The sequence below is a fragment of the Rhodotorula graminis genome (genome assembly GCF_001329695.1).
Source record: "Rhodotorula graminis WP1 unplaced genomic scaffold RHOBAscaffold_1, whole genome shotgun sequence".
Taxonomy (NCBI): Eukaryota; Fungi; Basidiomycota; class Microbotryomycetes; order Sporidiobolales; family Sporidiobolaceae; genus Rhodotorula; species Rhodotorula graminis.
Window position 1 is genome coordinate 799,516 of NW_017264928.1, and position 21,648 is coordinate 821,163.

Here is a 21,648-nt window from a genome sequence, read left to right on the forward strand (position 1 = left end):
TGCAGCGGGACGCTCGAGGGCCCGGTCCCCTGGCGGCGCCGCAGCTGCCGCAGCGGGTGCACGGCCCCGCCGATCCGACCGAGCGGCATCTGCTGCTGCTGCGCCGCCGCCGCGCCCTGCTCGAGCTGGTCCGCCTCGAGGGTCGACGAGCGACCCGGGCGACCCGGGACCCGGAGCGACGAGTGCGAGTGTGTCGGCGTACTCTGGCGGTCCGCCGAGGCCGAGTCCGCCGCCGCCGCCATCAGGCCCTGGCGCGGCGTCGAGATGGACGCGACGCGCCTCGAGGTCGTGCCCGTGCCCGGGGTGGTGGGCGACCGGGAGGAGCGGCTCCCTCGCGGCAGACGAGGGCGACCCGCCGCCGAGGGCGACGGGAAAGGAAGTTGGGACCACGCCGCCGCGAAAGAGAGACGTCCCCCAGCTCCTCAGGGACGAATACGCCGGAGGATTGGGGGACAGAGGGGGGTTGGAGGTGGTGGTCGAGGGGGAGGAGGGGAAGTGGGACGAGGAAGAGGGGGAGGAAGGAGAGGACGACGACGTCGAGGCCGACGCCTTGTGCGCCCGAGGCGCATGGATCGAGTGCAGCGGCATGCCGTCAAACGCGCCGTCGTGCGTCGAGCCGGGCGCGTGCAGGATCGAGTTGTTGCTCGGGCTCGGCGGGCGCGAAAAGCTCGGCACGGGCGCGTACCCGCCGTGCTCGTGGCCGTGCTGGCGGTGCGCATTGGCGGCCGCCTCGTCGTTGATGAACGACAGGTTGCTGAAGTACTGCGACCAGTTTTGCTGCCCGCCGGCGCCGCTCGGGCTCGCGCCGTCGCCGCCGCCGCCGCCGCTCGAGGGGCGAGGACCGGGCGAACCGCGGTCCGACGAGCCCGAGGGGTACAGCCACACGGGCATGTAGAACAGGCCGCTCGGCTTGCCGTCGTCGCGGTACCGGCCGGCGGGCGGCCCGAAGCGCGAGCCCGCCCCGGAGGACGACGACGACGAGGGCCCGCCGTGGCTCGGGCTCGCAGGGCGGCTGCCGCTGCCGGGCGTGCCCGGGCGCGCGAACGGCAGGGCCTCGTACGGGAGGGCGATGGGCCCGATCGTGCGAGGCGTCTTGAGGGCCGCCGGCCGCTTGTTCCACACGAGGCGCACGACGCCGAGGACGACGATGCCGAGGCCGACGTACATGAGCGCGATGCCGAACTTGCCGAGGAACGTGATGAAGCCGGCGTCGTCGCTGCAGAGAGGGAGAGGGGAGGGGGCGAGAGGGTTAGGGCGGGTACGAGGGTGGGCGAGAGAGGGAGGAGGACGCACGCGTGCCAGCTCGAGCCGTAAAAGTGGTCAAAGTACGACTCGTGCATCTCGTTGACGGGCGCGTTCTTGCCGTACCACCTGCGCGGGAGGATGCGCACCTGGCGCTCGACGCCCTCGTCGACATCCTTGGGCCACATGCCGTACACGGCCGAGACGAACATGGGGCCGGTCGAGAACATGACGGTCGGGTAGTTGGTCCCGTACGAGTGGTCGAACGTGATGAGGTTGTGGATGACGAGGTCCATGAACGGGTGGCCGCGCTCGGCGAACATGAGGTCGTTCGAGACGCCGACAGGGATGGTCGCGGGCAGGATCACGTCAAAGTACAGGAACGGGTCGAGGTTGCGCCGACAGCCGATGTCGAGGTCCATGTAGATGCCGCCGAAATGGTGCAGGACAAAGTACCGGATGACGTCGGCGCGCTGGATCGGGTACGTGTAGCCGTCGAACGTCGAGAGGAACCACGGGTAGTGCTCGGCGATGAACGCCCGCGACGCCGCGTCCGACCACAGCTTGAACTCGCTGCGGGGCGTGCGAGTGTCAATGAGGGAGACACGGGGAGGGAGGGAGAGAGGCTGGACGCACTAGTCGGGGTGCAGGTCGATGCAGCCCTGGCGGACCTCGGCCCAGCGGACGGGCACCGTGTCGGTCTTCCACGTCGCGTGGATGATCTTGGGGATCTTCTGCTTGTGCTCGGGCTCGGCGACGGCCTCAAGGTCGGCGGACGTCGACGACGAGTTGGAGAACCAGCCGCGCTCGTCGAGGCGGTTGAGGAGGTCCTGCACCGACTCGTCGCCGCGCTCGGCGTCGTCGCGCGTCACGACGAGCACGGGCGACAGCTGCTCATCGTCGCCGACAGGTTGCGCGAGCGGCTCGGGGTCGCCGGCACCGCCGCCGCCGCCGACGACCTTCTGGCCCTTGTCGGGGATCGGGAGGTTGGAGCGAGCGGCGGCGGCGAGGCGCTCGTACAGGCGCATCTCGGGCTCGGTGATGACATCGCGCTGGTCGACGCCAAAGTACTGCACGACGGTCGTGAGGACGGCGACGGTGCCTGCGAGGATGAGGGCAATGAGGATCACCAGGATGGTGATGGCCTGCGAGCGCCGCGCGAGGGCACGGTCAGTGGTCGGGCTTGCAGGAGAAGGGATGGAAGTTCTGGCGAGGCGAGGCGCACCTTGCGGACGTTCATGGTGGACGAGAGCCCGACGGGTCGAGGGCGAGCGCGCGCCTCGTGGGGTGCAGGGAGCGGGGGCGGATCTCGAGCTCGACGGCGTGTGGTGCGAGGGCAGTCGGGTGTGCCGAGTCGAGGTAGAGCTGTCGCGCCGGTGGTGGTGCCGCTGGACGCGCTCGAGGTCGGGTGGGCGTTGGGCGCGAGAGGGTGGTCCCTCGACCAAGCAGAGTCCGGGGGAGGGGCGAGGTGGTTGCGGCTGGCGCGAGCGCTGGCGAGCGAGCGACGGCGGACGAAGGGGGTGGGCCCGGTGGGTCGGCTGGACTGGCTGGGCTGGCTGGACGCTGAGCACAGTCAAGTGCTAGCTGGTGGTGGTCGAGGAGGACGAGGGAAGCGACGCGCCGTCCGTCGCCCGAAGGCCGTTTCGCGCACCTTTCGCGCAGCTTTCGCCCTCTCCTCCCAGCGCCGCCGCTCTCTCCCTTCTCGCTCGTTCTTCGCTCCAAACACGCCCCTGCACCTGCCTGCGCTCGGTCTCTCTCCCCGTCGACGGGCGCTGCCACGCTCGTTCGCTCGAGCCCACCGCCGCCCACGTTCCGCTGCCAACTCGCTTTCGACACCTGACGTCTCTCGCTGTCTTGATCGCTTCCTCGCCAAAGTGCACCTGGTCCTCTCTGGTCCGCTCGCTCGCAGCATCCGCGCCGGGTGCCTGGCCTCTGCTGCGACGACGGCGGTGGGCTCAGGCACGCCCGTTTCCTTCCGCCGTGCGTGAGTCGCGCGCTCTCTCCTACGAGCACGGGCGCCCCGACGGCTGGCTCGAGCGTGCGACGTGCTGCACGAGGCGAGCGCGAGGCTGCGGCCCGCCGCGCTCAGCCTCGTCGTGCCCCTTGAGCTCCGCTTCCCTCGTCGGCTCGCGGTCGTCCTGCGCGGCCTGGAGCTCTGCTTGCGTCAGGCTGCTGCGCCGAGGGTGCAAAGACTCGTCAGCAGCTCCACTTCGTATGTACCGCGCGACCCGAGACCGCTCGGGTCGTCGGCGGCGAGGACGCGGTTCGAGCGTACGTCGACCTCACTCTCTCTCTCGCTCGTCCGTCCGCAACCTCTGCTAACTCTCGGCCTACCATCCGCAGATGTGGCGCAACGATGCACGGATCGCCGCGCCGCTCGTCCTTGCGTGTGCTCGCTAGCGCTCGACGCTCGACCGCGACTCGAGCTGTCCGAGGCTCGCGCTGTGCCTCAGTGCGCCCCAGACGTCGAGCGCGCATCGTCGAGCCGGCCATTCACCGCTTGCGCGTAGTCTGTCCTGCTCGCAGTCGGCTGTTTCGCGCTCGTCGCGGCGTGAGCTCCTCGTCGTCGACCCGGCAAAGGTGCGCTTTGGCCTCTTTTTCCTCGTCTGGTTTGCCTTGTCAGCTCGCCTGTCTCGAGCACGAGTACTGACTAGCCCGCACTGGCAGTCAAGCGCTTTCGAGAGGTCGTCGCTGGTTGAGAATGGCGAGACACCGGCCGTTCTTCATCGGTGCTCGCTCCTCGTGTCCTTTCCCTCCTCCACCCTGCCTCGCTCTCGCCGCCATGAGCGCGCCCGACCTCGAGGTGTTCTTCAACATGGCTCTGAGCCTCGGCATGCCCGCCGACGAGGTCGACCGCCTGCGCCGCAACCCTGAGCAGCTCCGCTCGGTCATCACCGCCCGCGGCGGCCTCCCGCAAGGCCCGTCCCTCAGGCCGAGCAAGGACCCGGACGAGTGGGCGGCCCTGTACAAGCAGAACATCGAGGCGGCCAGGGCCCAGTTCGACCTCGAGCGCGCGCGCCCTCAGCGGTACCCGCCCGCGGCCGACCGCCTCTCGACAATCGCTAAGACGGAGCACATGCGCAGCGAGCAGGCCAAGATGGAGGTCCAAGACGACACTCAGATCCTGTGGAACTTTGTGGGCGTCGGCAAACATGCGTCGTCGACGCCGCTCGACCAGCTCAAGCCAAGTGCGTCCAGCTTTCCCTCACGTCTTCCCTCCTCTCGAGCTTGCCTCTGATCTGTTGTACCGACGCAGTTCGCTTCAAGGACATGATGGTCACCAAGATGCACGCGGTACGAGCCAAGTTGCCTCTGTCTACGAGGCCGAGCCGACTCTCTTCCTCCCGCAGGGTCGGTTCTTGCTTTGCCGCATCGTCTCGTCGCCGAGTAGGTCCTCTCGCCCTCCAGAGCCGTTACGGTCAGACGCACAGGATACTGACTCGCCAATTGCCTGTCGCAGTCAAGGTCGTCGGGCTCACGTGCGTCGTCGAGGACCAGGACGGTCGCGTGTGCGTCCTACATCCTCTCCCTCCTCTTTCTCTCCCGCCCGCTCCACTAACACCTCCTTCCTCCCACTCTCTTTCGACCTTATCGACTGTCGTGCAGCGACATGCTCGCCATCTACAACGTCTCGCTCCACGGCATGGTCACCGGGCCCGACCTCGACTTGCTGTTCCCTCGCGGCACCATCCTCGCCATCCGCGAGTCGACCTACAAGCCCAACGCGACCGGCACTTGCTACGTCGTCCGCATCGAGACGCCGACCGACTACGAGGTCCTGTCGCCGCAGCACCCGCTCGTCAAGGGTGCGAGGTGGGCCACGTCCTCGCTCGCGACGCCTCGCTCGGCCTCATTCGACTACAAGGCGCTCGGCAACCGCTACTTCGCCGCCAAAAAGGACCTCCTCGCCGTCAAGGCCTACTCGGACGGGCTCGACTCGACCGACGACGCCGCCACGCGCCTCGTCCTGTTCCTCAACCGCGCTCAGGCCCACCTCCGCCTCGGCAGCTTTGCCTCGGCCCTGCGCGACACGTCGGCCGTGCTCGGCTTCCTGTCGAGCGAGGTCCCAGGGCCTGCTCTCGCCGAGCTTAAGGCGACGCTGCGCCGCGCGAGGGCGCTCGAGGGCCTGCGCCAGCTTGAGAAGGCGCGCGAGGCGTTCGCTCGCGTCGTCGAGCTTGACCCGACGAGCGCCGAGGGTCGCGAGTGCGTGCAGCGCGTCGAGCGCATGCTCCGCGAGAGCGCGACGGGCGAGTACGACTGGCGCCAGATCGTCAAGGATTCGGACGAGGGCGTCGACGAGAAGGAGCTGTCGCTCGGCGACTACGTCGGGCCCGTCAAGGTCGTCGAGATCAAGGGCCGCGGTGGCGGTCGCGGTATCGTCGCGACGAGGGACATCAAGGCGGGCGAGCTGCTCCTCGGTGCGTCCTCGCCGTCTCTCCCTCCCTCCCTTTCCGGCTCGTCGACGTGGACTGACCTCTCGGACGCCTCCCTCGCTCGCAGTCGAGAGGCGTTCGCGACGGGCGAGGCGACCAAGGGCCGCCTCGTCATGGGCTACGACCTCACGCGCAACATGGCCAGCCGCGCGTCCAAGATGGCGCTCGTCGAGGCGTGCGCCGCCAAGGTCCAGGACGACCCGTCGGCTGCAGCGCTCCTGTACGCGCTCCATGGCGGCGAGAAGGCCGAGCCCGTCGGCGCGGCCGTCCTCGGGGCGCAGCAGGACCGCGAGCTCGACTCGTCGTCGCAGCCCGCCTTTGCCGACATCGCCCGCATCGAGGGCATCTGCCTCGTCAACGCGTGCGTCGCCGATGCTTCCTCTTCTTCTCTCTTTCCCCCCTCTCATCCACCTCTCTAATCTTTCAAGGCCCCTCAGAGGTTCAGCCTGCGTCGCACGAACATGTGCGACGACGACGCCGGCCACGACCTCGTCGAGGACGGCGGCTCGGCGCTCTTCCTCGGCGGCTCGCTCTTCAACCACTCGTGCACGCCCAACGCCTCGTGGACCCTGTACGGCGACGTGCAGGTCGTCCGAGCGCGCGCGCCCGTCAAGGCCGGCGACGAGGTCTTTGCCGCCTACGTGCCAGCCAGCTCGGCGCCCGAGAAGCGCGACAGCCTCTTCAAGCTGCACTTCCCCAACGGGTGCACGTGTGCTTACTGCGTCGACGAGCGGCGCGACACGCCGCAGCAGGTCGCTCGCCGTGCCGAGCTCCTGGTGCGCTGCAAGACGATCAGCAAGGAGGCCGACGTCGACCAGGACTTCCTGCCCGCCCGCATCCACAAGCTGTCGCGCGCAAGCGCGCCATCGAGCAGCTCGAGGGCACCTACTCGCGCCGCCAGCAAAGCTCGTACCGCCACGCCCTCGTCGGGCCGTACCACATCTGCGCGCACGTCCTCAGCCACCCGCACTTGCCCAACTCGAACCGCCTCGCCAACGTATACGAGCTCAAGGCCATCTCTGCCTCGGGCGCCGACGTGCGCGAGACGCCCGACGGCGGCGAGCGCGTCGAGGTCGTCTCGGCGCCGTACACGGTCCCGGCCGAGCGTTCGCTCGCCGAGCGCTCGCTCCTCAAGATTGCCGGCCGCACCAGCGACGCCGAGGCGCCCAAGTGGATCAAGGCGGCGAGCGACGTGGCGCGCATCACGCACGGCGTCGACTGGGACGGGTTCGTCGAGCGCGCCGACGAGGACCTCGAGAACTTTGACCTCAAGCGCCTCGTCGCTCGGTGCAGGGCTTGAGGTGCGTCCCAGTCTCTCTATCTCTCTCTCTTCTCCCTTTTTCTCGCAGCCTCTCGAGCGCCGAAGCCTGACGCCTGCTCGGCAGACAGGGCACTTGTCGAGGCGGGTCGCGAGGGAGGAGCAGGAGGAGGAGGGGCATGAGGGAGGAGGCTTTCCCGCAGCTCGCTGGTCGTCGCTGCTTTCTCTTCTGTAACGACAGGTCGTTCAGAGCGTGCTCTTTGATTCGAGAGCGGCGAGAGCAGCGAGAGAGGCCCGAGCGGACGACGCGAGCCCGCCGAGGTGGCTCAACTTGAGAAGGCCGCGAGCGACTCTCTGTCTCTCTCTCGTCGCAAGCCGGGAGAAAGACGAGCGAGAGGACAAGATGCTCTATGGCAGTGGCATACAGTCGACGACAAGGGTAGTACAGGTGCGCAAGAGGCAGATGAATGTGCGTCGGCCTCCTCCTCCTCCTCCTCCTCGTCGCCGGTCTAGTTCCGCGCCCTCGCAGCCTACTCGTCTTCAGCTGCATCCGCATCCGCCCGTGCGGCACTCCACGCGTCCATGTGCTCCTTCGAGACCTCGTAGACCTGCGGCGGCGGCGGCGGCGGCGAGGGCGGGAGGAGGGCAGGGCAGGGGGACAGGGGCGAGGTCAGTGCCGGGCTCGAGCGCGTTCAGGGGCGCCGAGAGAGAGTGGGGGAGAGGGAGCGAGGCGACGACGCACGGCGAACGAGACAGACATGGCGGGGAAGCACTTGAGGAGGTTGGGCCAGATGCTGTGCGTGCCGAAGAAGGAGGGGCCGTGGTCAGGTCCGGGGCGAGGGCGGCGAGGAGGGGATGAACGAGCGGGAACGCACCCTTTGTACATGCCCCGGATGCCCTCGGTGCGGATGATGGTAAACACGGCTGCGCGCACGCACGCGAGGGTGTCAGTCTCAGGAGATGTGTCTGAGCGCAGGCCGGCGACGCGGTCTGCCTTGGCGACCGCCGCCGCCGCCCGACCGGCGCACGCGTCCCGCGAGAGAGAGAGAAAAGAGGACGCACCGTCCCACGCGCCCTTGTACTGGTACCCGAGCGCCTGGCTCTTGAGCCCGACCATCTGCATCCGTCGTCGCAGCAAGTCGGCCGGGTACGTGAGCTGTTTCGGGGCGGGGCCAAACTCGCTCGCTCGTCAGTCCCTCATCTCGTCAAGGCGCACTACCCTCCTTCGCGCTCGTTCCTCCCGAGCGCGAGAAAAGGAGGGAGGCAGAGAAGGGGGGGGGACAGCCGAGACGCACCGTCTGCGAGATGCCGCCCGCGACGCCGCCGCACACGAGCTTCTCGAACGTGTTGGGCGGGCGGTGCTGCGGGTCGAGGCCCGAGATGTGGAGCTTGAGGAGCTCGTACGACGCAAAGTTGAAGGCGACGTAGGGCGCGACGCCTGTGGGTGCGGGGGGCGGGCGAGGGGGAGAGAGGGGCGAGCGTCAGGGTCGGGTGAGGAGGGTGTGCGAGAGAGGAAGAGAGAGGGAGGTGCGCGAGATGGGGAGGGAGGGACGAGAAAGACGGAGCCGAGGGGAAGGGAGAGAGGGAGACGCACCCGCTGAAGTCGGCACGAGCCCTCGATACAGCGCCCTGACGCCGCCCTCCTCCTTCATGACCCTCCTGCGCAGCGCCCAGAAGCGCTCATCAGTACCTCATCTCACAGAGAGAGAGAGAGAGAGAAGGAGAGAGGAACGAGGGGGGGGGGCGACGCACACAGTCATGCGCACGATGCCCGTACTCCTCCCGTCTGTCCGCCCTTCCCGCATCCCCAGCGACGCCGACTCGACCGACAGCCGTGACCTGACGAGGTCGAGAGCTGCGCGCATGCGAGGTGTCAGCCCCACTCTCAGGAACCCAGACGAGCGCGCGCCGCAGTGCTGCGCGACGGGCGCCAGTCACGAGAGGGAGAGAGAACGGGGCGCGACGCACGGTACGTGCTCACGACGCTGCAGATGCCGGCGAGCGAGCCAGCGAGGAGCCGTCTCGGCGTGTCGATCGAGCCGTCGTCGCTCTTGAGCGCGCCCTTGAACATCTCGTACGACGAGAACTGCGTGCGGTGTGCACGACGGAGGGTCAGTCGGGCTCGAGGAGAAGCGAGAGAGAGCGGGGGCGCACCTGCACGGCTGAGTAGGGCGCTATCCGCAAGACGTTGATGCCGTTGCCGCGCATGTAGCCTGTCGGCGAGAGGGAACGGGCGAGTCAGAGCTGGCTCTCGTCGCGGGCGCCGAAAGGTAGAGGGAGCGAGCGCGAGGACGCACCCTTGAACCCTTCTTCTCGCCACATCTTCTTGAGGCCTTGCCACACGCCGTTGTACTGCGCCGACGCGCCTTGCACTGCGAGGGAACGCCCCGGGAGGGTTCAGCGTCGCGAGTCAACCTGGGACGGACGACGAGCCGGCGAGAGAGCGGTAGGGCGCACCCTGGAGGATGATCTTGAGGCGCTCTAGGGGCGACACGACGGTGCGAGATGCTGCGCCTGCGAGGGCGCCGGCTGCGCAGACCAAGGGGGAGGGAGAGAGGGTCAGGGCGACGTCCGGGTCGAGTGGGGGAAGCGAGAGCGTGGGACGGGAGGGGGGGCTCACCGAAGAAGGCGCTCGCTGGAGGGAGAGGGACCTTTCTCCAGGGCGAGTCGGGCGTCCACGACAGGACGTAGGCGGCGTGCGACGGTGGTGGTGGTGCCGCGGCGGGCCGGGTCGCGGTGTTGGCGGCCGAGTCGTGGAAAGCGGCGGCGTCGGCGAGCTGGTGCGGATGGTGGCGGGCGGTGCGCGTGGCGAGAGGGTCGACAGTGGCTAAGGTCGCCATGAGTTCATCGCCGGCGGTTTCTGGCGAGAGAGAGACGGGCGTTCGATCGGGCGAGCAGGAGGGCGGGTCCGAGGCGCAGGGACGGGAGGGCGAGAGGGCGACGGGCGCAAAGGAGCCGCTTGGGCTGGCAAGGAGCGACGGAGGAGGCAGACGAGCGGCGCGAGCTGGTGGTTGCACACACCGGAGAGCGGCGGCGGCGGGGAAGTCGGAAGACCAAGGGTCAACTCTCACCTCGCTCAGCCGGGGTTCTGTGCCGTGGGACCGCCCTGTGATGCACTCTTGTAGAGCTTACTCCGAAACCCGACTCGACCCTGAGCGAGTCGAGGTGCGACGTCAAGTCGAGCGTCGTCGGCTCTCGCCTAACTTCCTCTCGCTCTCGCTCTCGACCACTGCGCTCGTCCCGCATGACGAGCGCACCTCCGACACCGCTCAGACCTCTGTGCCGCACTCGCCGACGCTCGTCGTCCCTCTCGTCGGTCGTCCCCTCGACCTCGTCCTCGTCGCCCGACCGCCAGGGTGCTCCACCAACCGCATGGACCCAGTACCGCTCGCCGACTCGAGGCGACGCCAAACGGGCAAAGAGGACTCGTGTGGGCTACGGAGTGCGTCCCAGCTGTCCCCCTCCCTCTCTCCCTCGCGACCGCCGCTGACCCTTGGGAACCAGGGTGGGGACTCGGCCTCGATGATGCACAAACCGCCGTCGCCGCTCAAGCAGTCGCAGCCAGCACTGTACCCACCACCGCATGAGTCCCACCTCGTGTGGACCCACCCGCACCCGTTCGGGCCAGCACTCGCCGTCGACCCGGCCTCGTCCTCCTCGCCGTCGACCTCGTTCGGCGCGCCGCAAACACCGCCCAGGTTCTGCGCCTCGGCAGGCGCGTTCGCCCTCCCCGGCATCGACGAGGCGACGACGACGAGCCGCACCGAGCGCACCCGCAACCCGTCGACCGAGTCGTCGTCGTTCCCGTCGCACGCCTCGCTGTCGTCGTCAAAGGGCTCGTTCGACGACTCGTCGTTCGCGTCCGACTCTCCGCCCGACTCGCTCCCTTCGCCCTCGACCTCGCCCGACACGAGCCTCGGCTCGTCCGCCCTCCTCGCCGCGGCCGCCGCACCTCCCTCCTCCTCCTCCGCCTTCGCGCTCCCACGTCCCCTCGTCCCTCCGCCTCTCCGCCGCGCCACGTCGTGCACCTCGCCCATGCAGTGCGACCCGGCGGCGGCCCCGACGCCGCTCCTCGTCGGCCTCGCGAACCGCGACGACGACGTCGACGAGGCCGAGCGCCTGCACCACGTCGCGTTCGAGCAGCTGCGCTCGGCGACGCGCGACGAGGAGGAGCACTTTGTCGAGCGCATGCGCCGCTGGGAGGCGGCGCGTGGGGACCCGTTCGCTGCCGAGCCCGTCGGCCTCCTAGACGTCGACGTCGACGACGAGGACGAGGACCTCGCTCTCGACGGCGACGGCGACGACGAGGTCGAGGTCATGCTCGACCTCGGCACGGCGGCGCCCCAGCGCCACCTGCCACCGCCGGCCGTGAGCCGCGCCGAGCTCGACGAGCTCGCGCGCAGGCTGCAGGCTGGCGCGTGCGAGCTCGAGGACTATGCGCTCGTGCGCGAGGTGCAGGCCCGGTCGCGCTCGCACAGCGCCCGCGTCTGAGCCCCGTCCCTCCCTCCCTTCCTTCTTTCCTCTCTCTCTCTCTCACACTCTTCTTCGCCCTGTCGCATCCTCGCCCCGCACAAAGCCTTCTTGCATCCCTCTCTCGCGCTCCATCTCTCTCGCCGTTGTTGACACCCCGATCCCCATACTTAGCCTTTCCCCCTCGCCCTCTCTCTCTCTCTCTCTCTCTGTGTGTGTCCGCCCTCCCGAGTCCTTATCCCTGTCTGTAGATACTCTCTCCTCGTGTCTGTGTATCCTCGTCGTCTGGAACCACCATTGCCTCGTCGTCGTCGTCGTCGTCGTCGAGCCCGGCGCAGCGCGAGAGAGAGAGAGTCGCTCGCCTGCTCGCCCGCGCTCGCTCCCCTTGCGCCCACGCGCTCGTCTCGTGTCCGCGTCCAGAGTGACGCTGCTCCGTCCGCTTGAGCCGGGCCGGGCGAGCCTCGTCGCGGGGAAGGGAAGCACGCTCCCTCTCTCGCAGCCTCCTCTCGGCTGGCAAAGACGGCTCGTGCTCTTCCTTCTCCCCCCCCTCGAGCTCGCTCGCCTGCAGCAACGTCCGACCGCAGCTCATGCTCGAGCGCGCCACGCCCTCGCCGCCCAGTGGGCCTGCGTCTGCGCAGACGCCCCGTCGCAGCCCCGGCGGCCGTCATTCATCGCTGAGGCGGTGCACCGGCGCCGTCCTCTCGTGCGCAAGCTGGACCCTGCTCGTCAGGTGCGTCTCTCTCTGCGGCCTCCTGTTCCGTACACATACTGACTCGAGCCCACGCAGCTACATCGGCCGCCGCACGACCACGTCGACGCTCCTCCTCCTCCCGCCGGCGCACTTCCTCGCCCTCGCGCTGTGCACCCGCCTCGCGGCCCTGTGCGTCCCGAGGCTGCGGCGACACGTCGACGCGGGCGGTACGGGATGGGCGGGCTGGGCGGGCTGGACGAGCGCGAGCGCGGCGCGCCCGGCGGCGCTGCTGGCGGTTGCGGCCGTCGGCGAGGTGGTTGCGGTCGGGCAGCTGCCGCTCGAGGTGGCGTGTGCGGTGCAGGTGCGTCCCCCCTTTAGCGACGCTCTGCAGGGATGGAACTGACTCGAGGACCGCGCAGACGCTCCTCCCGCCGGCCATCCTCCTCGCCTCGTCGCGCTTCGGCCCGCCCTCCTCGTCCTCCTCGCCGTCCGCCCTTTCGCCCATGGCCGTCGCAGCCTGCGTCGCGCCCCTCCTCCTCGTCACCTCGTCCTTCGCCCTGTCGACGGGTGCCGTCCCGCTCGCGTGCGGCCTCGTCGCCGTCGGTGCTCGAGCAGGGGCGTGGCTCGTCCTCGCGGACGGCGCCGCTTCGACGCCTTTCCAGGTCGCGTGGAGCGCTGCACCTGTGCGTCACCTCTCTCTTGCCTCTCATGGTAGAGGCCCTGACCCGACGCTCGCCCTGTAGGTCGCGACCGTCATCACCTCGGCCGTCGCGCTCGCCAACCTCGCCGTCCGCCAATCCCCATCCGCCGCCCTGTATCCTCTCCCCTCGATGCTCCTCTTCGTCCTTGCCGCCTCGATCCTCCACCTCGTTGCGCTCGCCACGACCCTGGCCGGGCTGCTCCACAGCGCGAACCAGCGCCCCGACCGCGATGACCTTCCCAAGTCAGCCCTCGCGACCGTGCCCGTCGCGCTCGTCGTCCTCGTCGCGGCGCGCATCGGCGGCGTCGAGCTGCCCGCGTTCGCGACGTCGTGCGCAGCGGCGGCGCTCGGCACGGTCGTCGTTGCCTGGGCGGCCGCCGCTGCTCGGCCCCCGAGCGAGGCCGACGACGAGTGGGCCGAGGCGCCTCGTGTGCGCGTGTCGCTCAAGGGAGGGCGCACGCCGCCACCGGGCTCGCCTCGGAGCCACTCGCCGCCGAGTGACGCGCGCTCGAGCCGCTCGACGACGTTCCTCGCCGTACTGCCGTTCCTCCCCGCGCTCGTCCTCCTCGCCCAGGCGCTCGTCGGCCGCCCTCTCGCGCTCCCTACCCTCCCCTTACACCGCCTCGACCCCTACTACGCCAACCGCCTCGGCCTGTTCGACCACACTTCCTCGCCCTCCACCACCTCGTCCGCGCGCCCGTTCTCGCCCGCGACGCTCGACGTCGTGTTTGCGTACTACGACTCGCCCGTCGACGAGTTTGCGGCGCACGTCGCCGAGACGCTCGGGAGGAGCTCGGTGAGAAAGTTCAGGACGCGGGTGAGCGTGTATGACAAGGGCGGCGGCGGCGGCGGCGGGGCCGGGGGCGAGGCGCGAGGCGAGGAGACGAGGAGAGAGCTGGGCGCGATTGAGGGCGTTGATGAGGTGGTGCAGCTCGAGAACGTCGGGCGGGAAGGTGCGTCCCTCTCTCTCTGTGGGCTCGGGGAGGAGGCTGTGGGAGAGCGCGCTCACGCGATGTTGCTCGTCCCCGCAGGCGGCACGTACCTGCACCACATCCTGCGGCGGTTCGACGCCCCGACGGCGGCCGACCGGGCGTTCCTCGGGCCCGACGCACACGACCGACCGACGAGCCACGCCGACATGACCCTCTTCCTGCAGCACCGTGCGTCCCCACCCCTCTCTCTCTCTCTCTCGCCTCGGCGCACCCCGACTCACCTCGGCGCGCTCGAGCCCTCGCTCCGCAGACCTTGCCTGGGCCTGGGTCGGCGCGCCGCGGTTCGACCACCTCGATGCGCGGACGGGCTTCCTGTCGCTCGCGCCGTACGTCAAAAGCGACTGCGGCGTCGATCAGCGCGTGTGGGGCGACTTTCGCAGGATGCGCGAGCTGTACAGCATGGTGCGCCCTCGGCCCTCTCTTCTTCTCGTCGAGACGTGCGTCGCGAGCGTGTATTGACGAGTGCGTTGACGGAATCGCGCACAGTTTCGAGAAGACGTGCGTCACCTTGTCTCTCTCTCTCGCTCCCTCCTCGTCGTGCGCGCACTGACCCCTCGTCCCGACGCTCGCAGCTCTGCCCGCCAACGCTTCAGCTCGCGTCGTGGGCGGCCCAGTTCTTTGTCTCGCGCGCGCGCATCGTCGCCAACCCGCGCACCAAGTACGCGCGCGTCAAGGAGCTCCTCGAGGCGCCACTGGGGCACTGGCTCGAGGGAGAGGGGGCGAGCTGTGCGTCGTCCGGTTCCTCTTTCTCTCTCCTGCGCGGCATGCTTCAGAAGAGCGCGGGGCTGATGAGCGGCCGGATGTTGCGCGCAGTCGACTGGGGCGGCGACATGGGCCCGTCGAACCCGTTCTTTGGGCACGCGCTCGAGCGGTCGTGGCCCGTCATCTTCAGTGCGTCCCTCCTCCTCTCTCTCTCCTCTCCTTTGAAGGTCGAGCCGAGCCTGACCGACCGAACCCGGCTCGTCGAGCGCGCAGACTGCACGGACCCGGGCGTGGCGGACCGGTGCGGTGACGACGTTTACGACAAGGACGCGTGCCAGTGCCGGGATTGGTGAGGGTGGCGCGGGAGGTTAGAGCGAGGGGTCGTAACGCAGAGCGTGTCGGACAGCTTTGAGGGTGCGAGGGAGAGCGAGGGAGCGATTGCTGGAGGTGAGAGAGAAAGAGAGGGGAGCGTGTTGCAAAAGCGACGAGAGGGCGAGGGAAGCTGAGGCTGAGCTTGTTCGAGTCGCGTGACTGTGTAGAGCAGGACAGAGTGCGAGCTGAGCCCAGCAAAGCGAGAGTGCGAGAGTCGAGTGAGCCTCGTCAGCGGTGGAAGCGACGAGTCGAAGCTGCCGGCTCGTCCTCTCCTCCTCCTCCTCCTCCACAACCCTCCGCTACCAGGAGACGACCACCTGCCCGCCATGAGCAACGACCCTAGCCGCGCAGAGAAGGTCGACGACTCGGCCACGGCCATCCTCCGCCCCAAGAAGAGGTGCGCTCCCCCCCCCTCCCCCCCTCCACCCTCCCCTGGCCTCGTCATCCTCTCGCGCCTCAGCCACACAGCCCCTCACTGACCCAGGTCCACCGCAGCCCGAACCGCCTCGTCGTCGATGAGAGCACCTCGGACGACAACTCGGTCGCGCAGCTGCATCCCGCCACCATGGAGCTCCTCCAGCTCTTCAGGGGCGACACCATCATCGTCCGCGGCAAGAAGCGCAAGGACACGGGTCAGTCCCCATCCTCTCCTCTCTTCTCTGGCGTCCCGCTCGCTCGGGCAGCTGCTCCTGCGCGCGATGGCGCTGCCCGATGAGCTCCCCCCTCGTTGGTGACGAGGACGCCGGCACCTCCCTCCCCGCCGCATGCACCCACACTCCTCTCTCAGCGCACGAGACTGACTCTCCCTCTGCCTACAGTCCTGATCGTCCTGTCGTCCGAGGACGTCGACGAGGGCAAGATCCAGCTCAACAAGGGTGCGCCCCCTCCTTCCTCCCCTCTCTCGTCCTCGTCCGTCGCAGAGCTGACCTCGCCCGCGCCTCACAGTCGCGCGCAACAACCTGCGCGTCAAGCTCGCCGACATCTGCACGGTGCACGCGTGCCACGACATCAAGTACGGCAAGCGCATCCACGTCCTGCCGTTCGACGACTCGATCGAGGGCCTCACGGGCGACATCTTCAACGTGTTCCTCAAGCCCTACTTCCTCGAGGCGTACCGTCCCGTGCGCAAGGGCGACACGTTCCTCGCAAAGGGCGCGTCGCGCAGCGTCGAGTTCAAGGTGGTCGAGACGGACCCGGCCGAGTACTGCATCGTCGCGCAAGACACGGTCATCCACACCGAGGGCGAGCCCGTCAAGCGCGAGGACGAGGAGAACAACCTCGCCGACGTCGGGTACGACGACATTGGCGGCTGCCGCAAGCAGCTCGCCCAGATCCGCGAGCTCGTCGAGCTCCCGCTCCGCCACCCGCAGCTCTTCAAGTCGATCGGCATCAAGCCCCCGCGCGGCATCCTCATGTTTGGCCCTCCCGGCACGGGCAAGACGCTCATGGCGCGCGCCGTCGCCAACGAGACGGGCGCCTTCTTCTTCTTGATCAACGGCCCCGAGATCATGAGCAAGATGGCCGGCGAGTCCGAGTCCAACCTGCGCAAGGCGTTCGAGGAGGCCGAGAAGAACTCGCCCGCCATCATCTTCATCGACGAGATCGACTCGATCGCGCCCAAGCGTGACAAGGTGCGCCCCCCTCGCTCTCTCTCCCTCTCGTCGTTGTCGTCGAGCGCGCCCTGACTCTCTCTCTCTCTCTCTCGCCCTTCCACGCCTGCAGACCAACGGCGAGGTCGAGCGTCGTGTCGTGTCGCAGCTCCTCACCCTCATGGACGGCATGAAGGCCCGCTCCAACGTCGTCGTCATGGCGGCGACCAACCGCCCCAACTCGATCGACCCGGCCCTGCGCCGCTTCGGCCGCTTTGACCGCGAGGTCGACATCGGCATCCCCGACGCGACGGGCCGCCTCGAGACGCTCCGGATCCACACCAAGAACATGAAGCTCGGCGACGACGTCGACCTCGAGAAGATTGCGGCCGACACGCACGGCTACGTCGGCGCCGACATTGCGTCGCTGTGCTCCGAGGCGGCCATGCAGCAGATCCGCGAGAAGATGGACCTGATCGACCTCGACGAGGACACGATCGACGCCGAGGTGCTCGACTCGCTCGGCGTCACCATGGACAACTTCCGGTTCGCGCTCGGGACGAGCAACCCGTCGGCCCTGCGCGAGACGGTCGTCGAGATCCCGACCGTCACCTGGGACGACGTCGGCGGCCTCGACAAGGTCAAGATCGAGCTGCAGGAGACGGTCCAGTACCCGGTCGAGCACCCGGAGAAGTTCCTCAAGTACGGCATGTCGCCGTCAAAGGGCGTCCTGTTCTACGGCCCGCCGGGAACGGGCAAGACGCTCCTCGCCAAGGCCATCGCGCACGAGTGCCAGGCCAACTTTATCTCGATCAAGGGTCCCGAGCTCCTGACCATGTGGTTCGGCGAGTCCGAGGCCAACGTGCGCGACGTGTTCGACAAGGCCCGCGCGGCGGCGCCCGTCGTCATGTTCTTCGACGAGCTCGACTCGATCGCAAAGGCGCGCGGCGGCGGCGGCGGCGGCGACGCCGGCGGTGCGGGCGACCGCGTCCTGAACCAGATCCTCACCGAGATGGACGGCATGAACGCCAAGAAGAACGTGTTTGTCATCGGCGCCACCAACCGCCCCGACCAGATCGACCCGGCCCTGCTCCGCCCCGGCCGCCTCGACCAGCTCATCTACATCCCGCTCCCGGACGAGGCGTCGCGCGTCTCGATCCTGACGGCGGCCCTCAAGCGTTCGCCCGTCGCCAAGTCGGTCGACCTGTCGTTCATCGCCAAGAACACGCACGGCTTTTCGGGCGCCGACCTGACCGAGATTTGCCAGCGCGCCGCAAAGCTCGCCATCCGCGCGTCGATCGAGGCCGACATGAAGAAGGACCGCGAGCGCAAGCAGCGCATCGAGGAGCTCGGCGAGGACGCCGTCGTCAAGGACGAGGACGACGCCATGGTCGACGAGGAGGACCCGGTCCCCGAGATCACGATCGAGCACTTTGAGGAGGCCATGCGCTTCGCTCGCCGCTCCGTCTCGGACGCCGACATCCGGAGGGTGCGTCCCACGCTCTCTCTCTCTCTCGTCGTCGTCGTCGAGCGCGCACTGACCCTCTCCTCGCCTCGCCTCGCAGTACGAGCTCTTTGCGCAGAATATGCAGCAGTCGCGCTCGTTCGGGTCGTCGTTCAAGTTCCCCGAGGGCGCCGACGCGGCCGGTGCGGTGGCCGGTGCCGGTGCCGGTGCGGCGGGTGCGGGCGGTGCGGCGTTTGGCGCGCAGGACGACGAGGACGACCTGGTGCGTCCCCCCCGCTCTTTCCCTCTCCTTCCTCTCCTTGTTTTCCGGGCCCGTACTGACTCGCTCGCCCTCGCCCTCGCAGTACTCCTGAGCTGCTCTCGCCTGCGCTCTCTCGCCGCCTCGAGTCGTGACCCCCCCTCTGTGCCTTACCCCTCGCCTCCCTCGCTGCCTTTCCCCCTCCCTCGCTCGCATGTGATTCCCTCCTCCTCTCGCTTTGCCCAGCCTGCCTCCCTCTTCCCCTGTGTGAAATCAGAACTCGAAGTGAAGCGTTTCGCAACGCTGGGGCCGAGAGACTGTCCGAGTCGAGCGAAGAGATTCAAGTCGAGCGAAGAGAGCCCAGTCGAGCGCAGAGCTGAACTTGAGAAGGTCGCGTTGCCTCTCGCTCTCGGTCGCGGCCTCTCTCACCGACGCTCTCGAGCACAATGGCGTCGACGACGAGCAAGGCAGCCTCTACTGCACAAGGAAGAGAGAGAAAACGAGTTGCACGAGCTACGGCCGACAAGACTCGACGAGCCCGCGCACGCCGTGCACCTTGATCTCGTCCTCGTGCTCCTCGATAAACTTGTCGTAGCTCGACCCCATCGCCATCTCTGACAGCTCGGCGGCCGCCTTGAACCACGCACGTGCGTCGGCGCGACGGCCAAACAAGTTGTGCCGCGCCGCGACAAAGACCATGGCCTGGATGACGTTGGCTTCCTGGCAGGCGTGCATGGCGACGATCTCGACGCGCGACGGCGTGCGCTTGAACTCGGCGCCGACGGCGGCGAACGCGCGGTCGTACAGCTCGAGCGAGCGCTCGCCGGGGCACGTGCCGGCCTGCTCGAGGAGGGCCGTAAAGAGCGCGCTCTTGATCGGGCCATGGTTCGGCGGGTACGACCGCTCGAGCAGGTCGACCGTCTTCTCAAACACCTGGTCGGCGTCCTGCCGCGAGAGCTCGGACGACTCGAGGTCGGCCAGGACCGTTCGGGCCTTGTGCCACTGGGACGACGGGCCGAGGAGGTCGGCATGGCGCTTTGCGCGCTTGGCCCGACCGGGCGCGTTCCGGCGGCAGTTGTCGCAAGGGCAGCCCTTGGGGAAGTGCGGCTGGAGGACGCGCTGGCGGAACGCCTCGGGCGCGTCGTACGGGACGTAGGCGATCAGGACCTCGGCGCCTTTCGGGATGGCGGTACGGGCTCGGACCATCTGCACGTCGCCGGCGAACCTGCTCGTCGCGTTGGACACGCAGGCGTGGTTGAACAGCGAGCCGCTCAGGTAGACGGCCGTCGGCGAGGCCGAGAAATTGAGGTCTTCGCGCGTGGCGACGCTGCGGGAAGGTGAACGTCAGGACCGGCAGTGAGGCATGTAGAGGGCGACAGGACGGACCCAGAGTAAGTGGCGATGCGCTCGATGCGCTCGATGTCGGCAAAAGGCGGCGTGCGGTCGTCGAGGTCGAGCTCGCGATCTCGGTAGCCGCCGAGGGTGGCCGCGCCGAGCGGTGGATAGTCGGGACCGGCGTACAGCGCGTACAGGAGGTCGGCACTCGCCGGGTCGTCCTGGACCTTGGCGGCGAGGGCGGCGATGAGGGCGACGCGAGGTTTCGACAGGAGCAGGTCGGTCTTGAGGTTGTAGCCCTTGGACGCCGCCTCCTCGCCGATGACGTACGCCTTCTCGACTGCGAGCGAAGGGCGCAAGCGAGGTCAGAGGAGGTGCCCGACATGGTGGCCGAGAGGGAAAGAGGGAGAGGAAGACGCACCGAGCAGGAGCTCGCCGACCTTGATGTCCCTCGTCGCGACGATGCCGCGCCCTCCTCCTCGGCCCTTGATCTGGGCAACCTCGATCGGCCCAACATAGTCGCCGACGCTGACCCCGCACACGGTGCGCTGGTCCCTCGGCCCGTCCATCGCGAGCGTCATCCACTCGTACTTGCCCGTCCTCGACGCCTTGAGCATGCCCTCGACGCGCCGCTTGCCCCGCTCAGCCGCCTCCGTGCTGTCCGGGTCAAAGAGCCCGATGCGGCGGTACTCCTCGCACGCGCGCGTGAGGAGGCGAGCGCCCTCGAGCGCTTTGGCCCGGCGCAGCATGGCCTTCTCGACGGCGCGCGACGGGCCCTTGATGCCGTCGCTCAGGAGCGTCAGGGCGTCGGTCGTGTCGCGGCACGCCGAGACAAAGGCGCCGACGCGCAGGCGGGCCATGGCGCGGTTGAGCAGGAGGACGACGTGCTGCGCCGGGTCCTGCGTCTTGAGGATGCCGTCCGAGTAGGCCTTGACGGCGTACAGGTCCAGGTTCTCGCCAAAGTACTTGTTGCCGAGCGCCTTGTAGTCGAACGAGGCCGGGAGCGCAGTTCGCGGCGTCGTCGTTGCCCACTTGGCCTTCTCGACGAGCGGATCGTGCGGCGACAGGAAGTGGAAGTCGGTCGGCGAGTCGACGCGGATGGCAAACTTGGTGGTGTCGCGTGTCTCGGTGCGGTAGGTCGGCTCGCGGATGGCGAGGATGTCGCCAACGCCGAACAGGGGGTCGGCGCCGTCGCCGAGAGGGACGCCGCACATGTCGAGGTTAAAGATCGAGACCGTCTCGCTGCGGGAGGCTTGAGATCAGTGCTTGATTTGACGTGACTACCGTCGACAATGACGACCGCCGTCGGCGACGACCGCCGACGAGCGCGGACGTCGAAGCGAGAGAGACGCACACTCGAGCTTCTTGGTCCTCGACAATGAACGCGACGCTGGACGTGAGAGCTGGACGAAGGGCGCATCGTCATCAGTCACATGTCGGCGTCGTACTCGAGGCGGATGTGGCGCGCGGCGGCGCACCGGTCTTGGAGATGATGCGGCACAGGAGGTAGCGACCCTGCAGGAGAACGAGGTCAGCGCTCGGGCCGAGGAAGGGCCAGGATTCGACGAAGAGGGGCGGACCTTGTGCGTCTTGGTCGCGAGCATGTCCTTGAGCAGAACTGTTAGGAGAACGGAGGTCAGCTCGGCTCGGCGCAGAGGTTCGAGGGGGGAGGGAGGGAGGAAGAGGAGGACGCACTCGGCTGAAGCTGGCCCAACGGCGCGGGACTCGAGCCCTTGTCCATACCGAGGTAGATCCACGGCTGCCCGCTGAGTCGCTCGCGCGCAATCATGGCCCGCTGCTGCTCGATGCGGTCGACGAGCTCGTCGCGGTCGGCGACCGGAGGGCGGCGAGGCTTGCGCGCCTTCTCGGCCGCGTGCACCTTGCGCGCGGTGGTGATCTGGTTGGCGAACTCGGGGTCGTCGAGTGGGTCGGTGTAGTCCTGCAGGCTGGCCGCCATCTGCGCCATTGCCCCGAGGAAGACGTCGGGCCCGCCCATCTCGCCAGCGACGCGCTCGAGGTAGCTCAGGTCCGGGTTGGGGTTGCCCATGGCGTTCGAGAGCTGCGTGAACATGGCGGCGAGGTTGTCCATGCCGGCGAGAGCGAGCCGCGAGCAGGGTTGGTAGCGAGACGAAGGCGCGCTCCGTCGCGCGCCGCGACGAAC

At 68.5% G+C, this 21,648-nt stretch overlaps 7 protein-coding genes across 7 annotated transcripts; 4 read left to right on the top strand and 3 right to left on the bottom strand.

Moving 5' to 3' along the window:
* Positions 1–1,134: 1,134 nt before the first annotated feature.
* On the bottom strand, positions 1,135–2,270 carry RHOBADRAFT_10824 (glycosyltransferase family 32 protein; the record flags this gene model as incomplete). The annotated part of the gene is made up of 3 exons (XM_018412009.1): positions 1,135–1,216; positions 1,294–1,815; positions 1,879–2,270. Coding segments are annotated over 3 exons (996 nt in total), but the record flags the coding sequence as incomplete, so codon positions are not given.
* Positions 2,271–4,024: 1,754 nt separating this feature from the next.
* RHOBADRAFT_40724 (uncharacterized protein) lies at positions 4,025–7,046 on the top strand (the record flags this gene model as incomplete). Its single annotated transcript, XM_018413757.1, has 9 exons — positions 4,025–4,430; positions 4,499–4,536; positions 4,593–4,629; positions 4,703–4,751; positions 4,849–5,660; positions 5,748–6,036; positions 6,115–6,451; positions 6,535–6,962; positions 7,025–7,046. 9 exons carry the CDS (start codon positions 4,025–4,027, stop codon positions 7,044–7,046), a joined length of 2,418 nt encoding a protein of 805 aa, XP_018274229.1.
* Positions 7,047–7,324: 278 nt separating this feature from the next.
* Positions 7,325–9,773, bottom strand: RHOBADRAFT_50681 (uncharacterized protein; the record flags this gene model as incomplete). The annotated part of the gene is made up of 12 exons (XM_018415441.1): positions 7,325–7,541; positions 7,676–7,727; positions 7,809–7,857; positions 7,996–8,089; positions 8,229–8,371; positions 8,528–8,592; positions 8,686–8,788; positions 8,902–9,019; positions 9,088–9,146; positions 9,231–9,305; positions 9,391–9,462; positions 9,554–9,773. 12 exons carry the CDS (start codon positions 9,771–9,773, stop codon positions 7,464–7,466), a joined length of 1,128 nt encoding a protein of 375 aa, XP_018274230.1. The 3' UTR covers positions 7,325–7,463.
* A 685-nt stretch (positions 9,774–10,458) lies between these two features.
* On the top strand, positions 10,459–11,424 carry RHOBADRAFT_40726 (uncharacterized protein; the record flags this gene model as incomplete). Its single annotated transcript, XM_018413758.1, has 1 exon — positions 10,459–11,424. One exon carries the CDS (start codon positions 10,459–10,461, stop codon positions 11,422–11,424), a length of 966 nt encoding a protein of 321 aa, XP_018274231.1.
* Positions 11,425–14,340: 2,916 nt separating this feature from the next.
* Positions 14,341–14,835, top strand: RHOBADRAFT_7895 (uncharacterized protein; the record flags this gene model as incomplete). Its single annotated transcript, XM_018419204.1, has 3 exons — positions 14,341–14,512; positions 14,600–14,677; positions 14,762–14,835. Coding segments are annotated over 3 exons (324 nt in total), but the record flags the coding sequence as incomplete, so codon positions are not given.
* Positions 14,836–15,152: 317 nt separating this feature from the next.
* RHOBADRAFT_65874 (uncharacterized protein) lies at positions 15,153–18,448 on the top strand. The gene is made up of 7 exons (XM_018418804.1): positions 15,153–15,257; positions 15,356–15,492; positions 15,679–15,735; positions 15,806–16,491; positions 16,583–17,938; positions 18,015–18,176; positions 18,259–18,448. Exons 1-7 carry the CDS (start codon positions 15,187–15,189, stop codon positions 18,265–18,267), a joined length of 2,478 nt encoding a protein of 825 aa, XP_018274233.1. The 5' UTR covers positions 15,153–15,186; the 3' UTR covers positions 18,268–18,448.
* A 193-nt stretch (positions 18,449–18,641) lies between these two features.
* On the bottom strand, positions 18,642–21,576 carry RHOBADRAFT_50685 (uncharacterized protein; the record flags this gene model as incomplete). The annotated part of the gene is made up of 7 exons (XM_018415442.1): positions 18,642–19,479; positions 19,539–19,827; positions 19,909–20,729; positions 20,842–20,890; positions 20,966–21,002; positions 21,068–21,105; positions 21,183–21,576. 7 exons carry the CDS (start codon positions 21,574–21,576, stop codon positions 18,666–18,668), a joined length of 2,442 nt encoding a protein of 813 aa, XP_018274234.1. The 3' UTR covers positions 18,642–18,665.
* Positions 21,577–21,648: the final 72 nt, after the last annotated feature.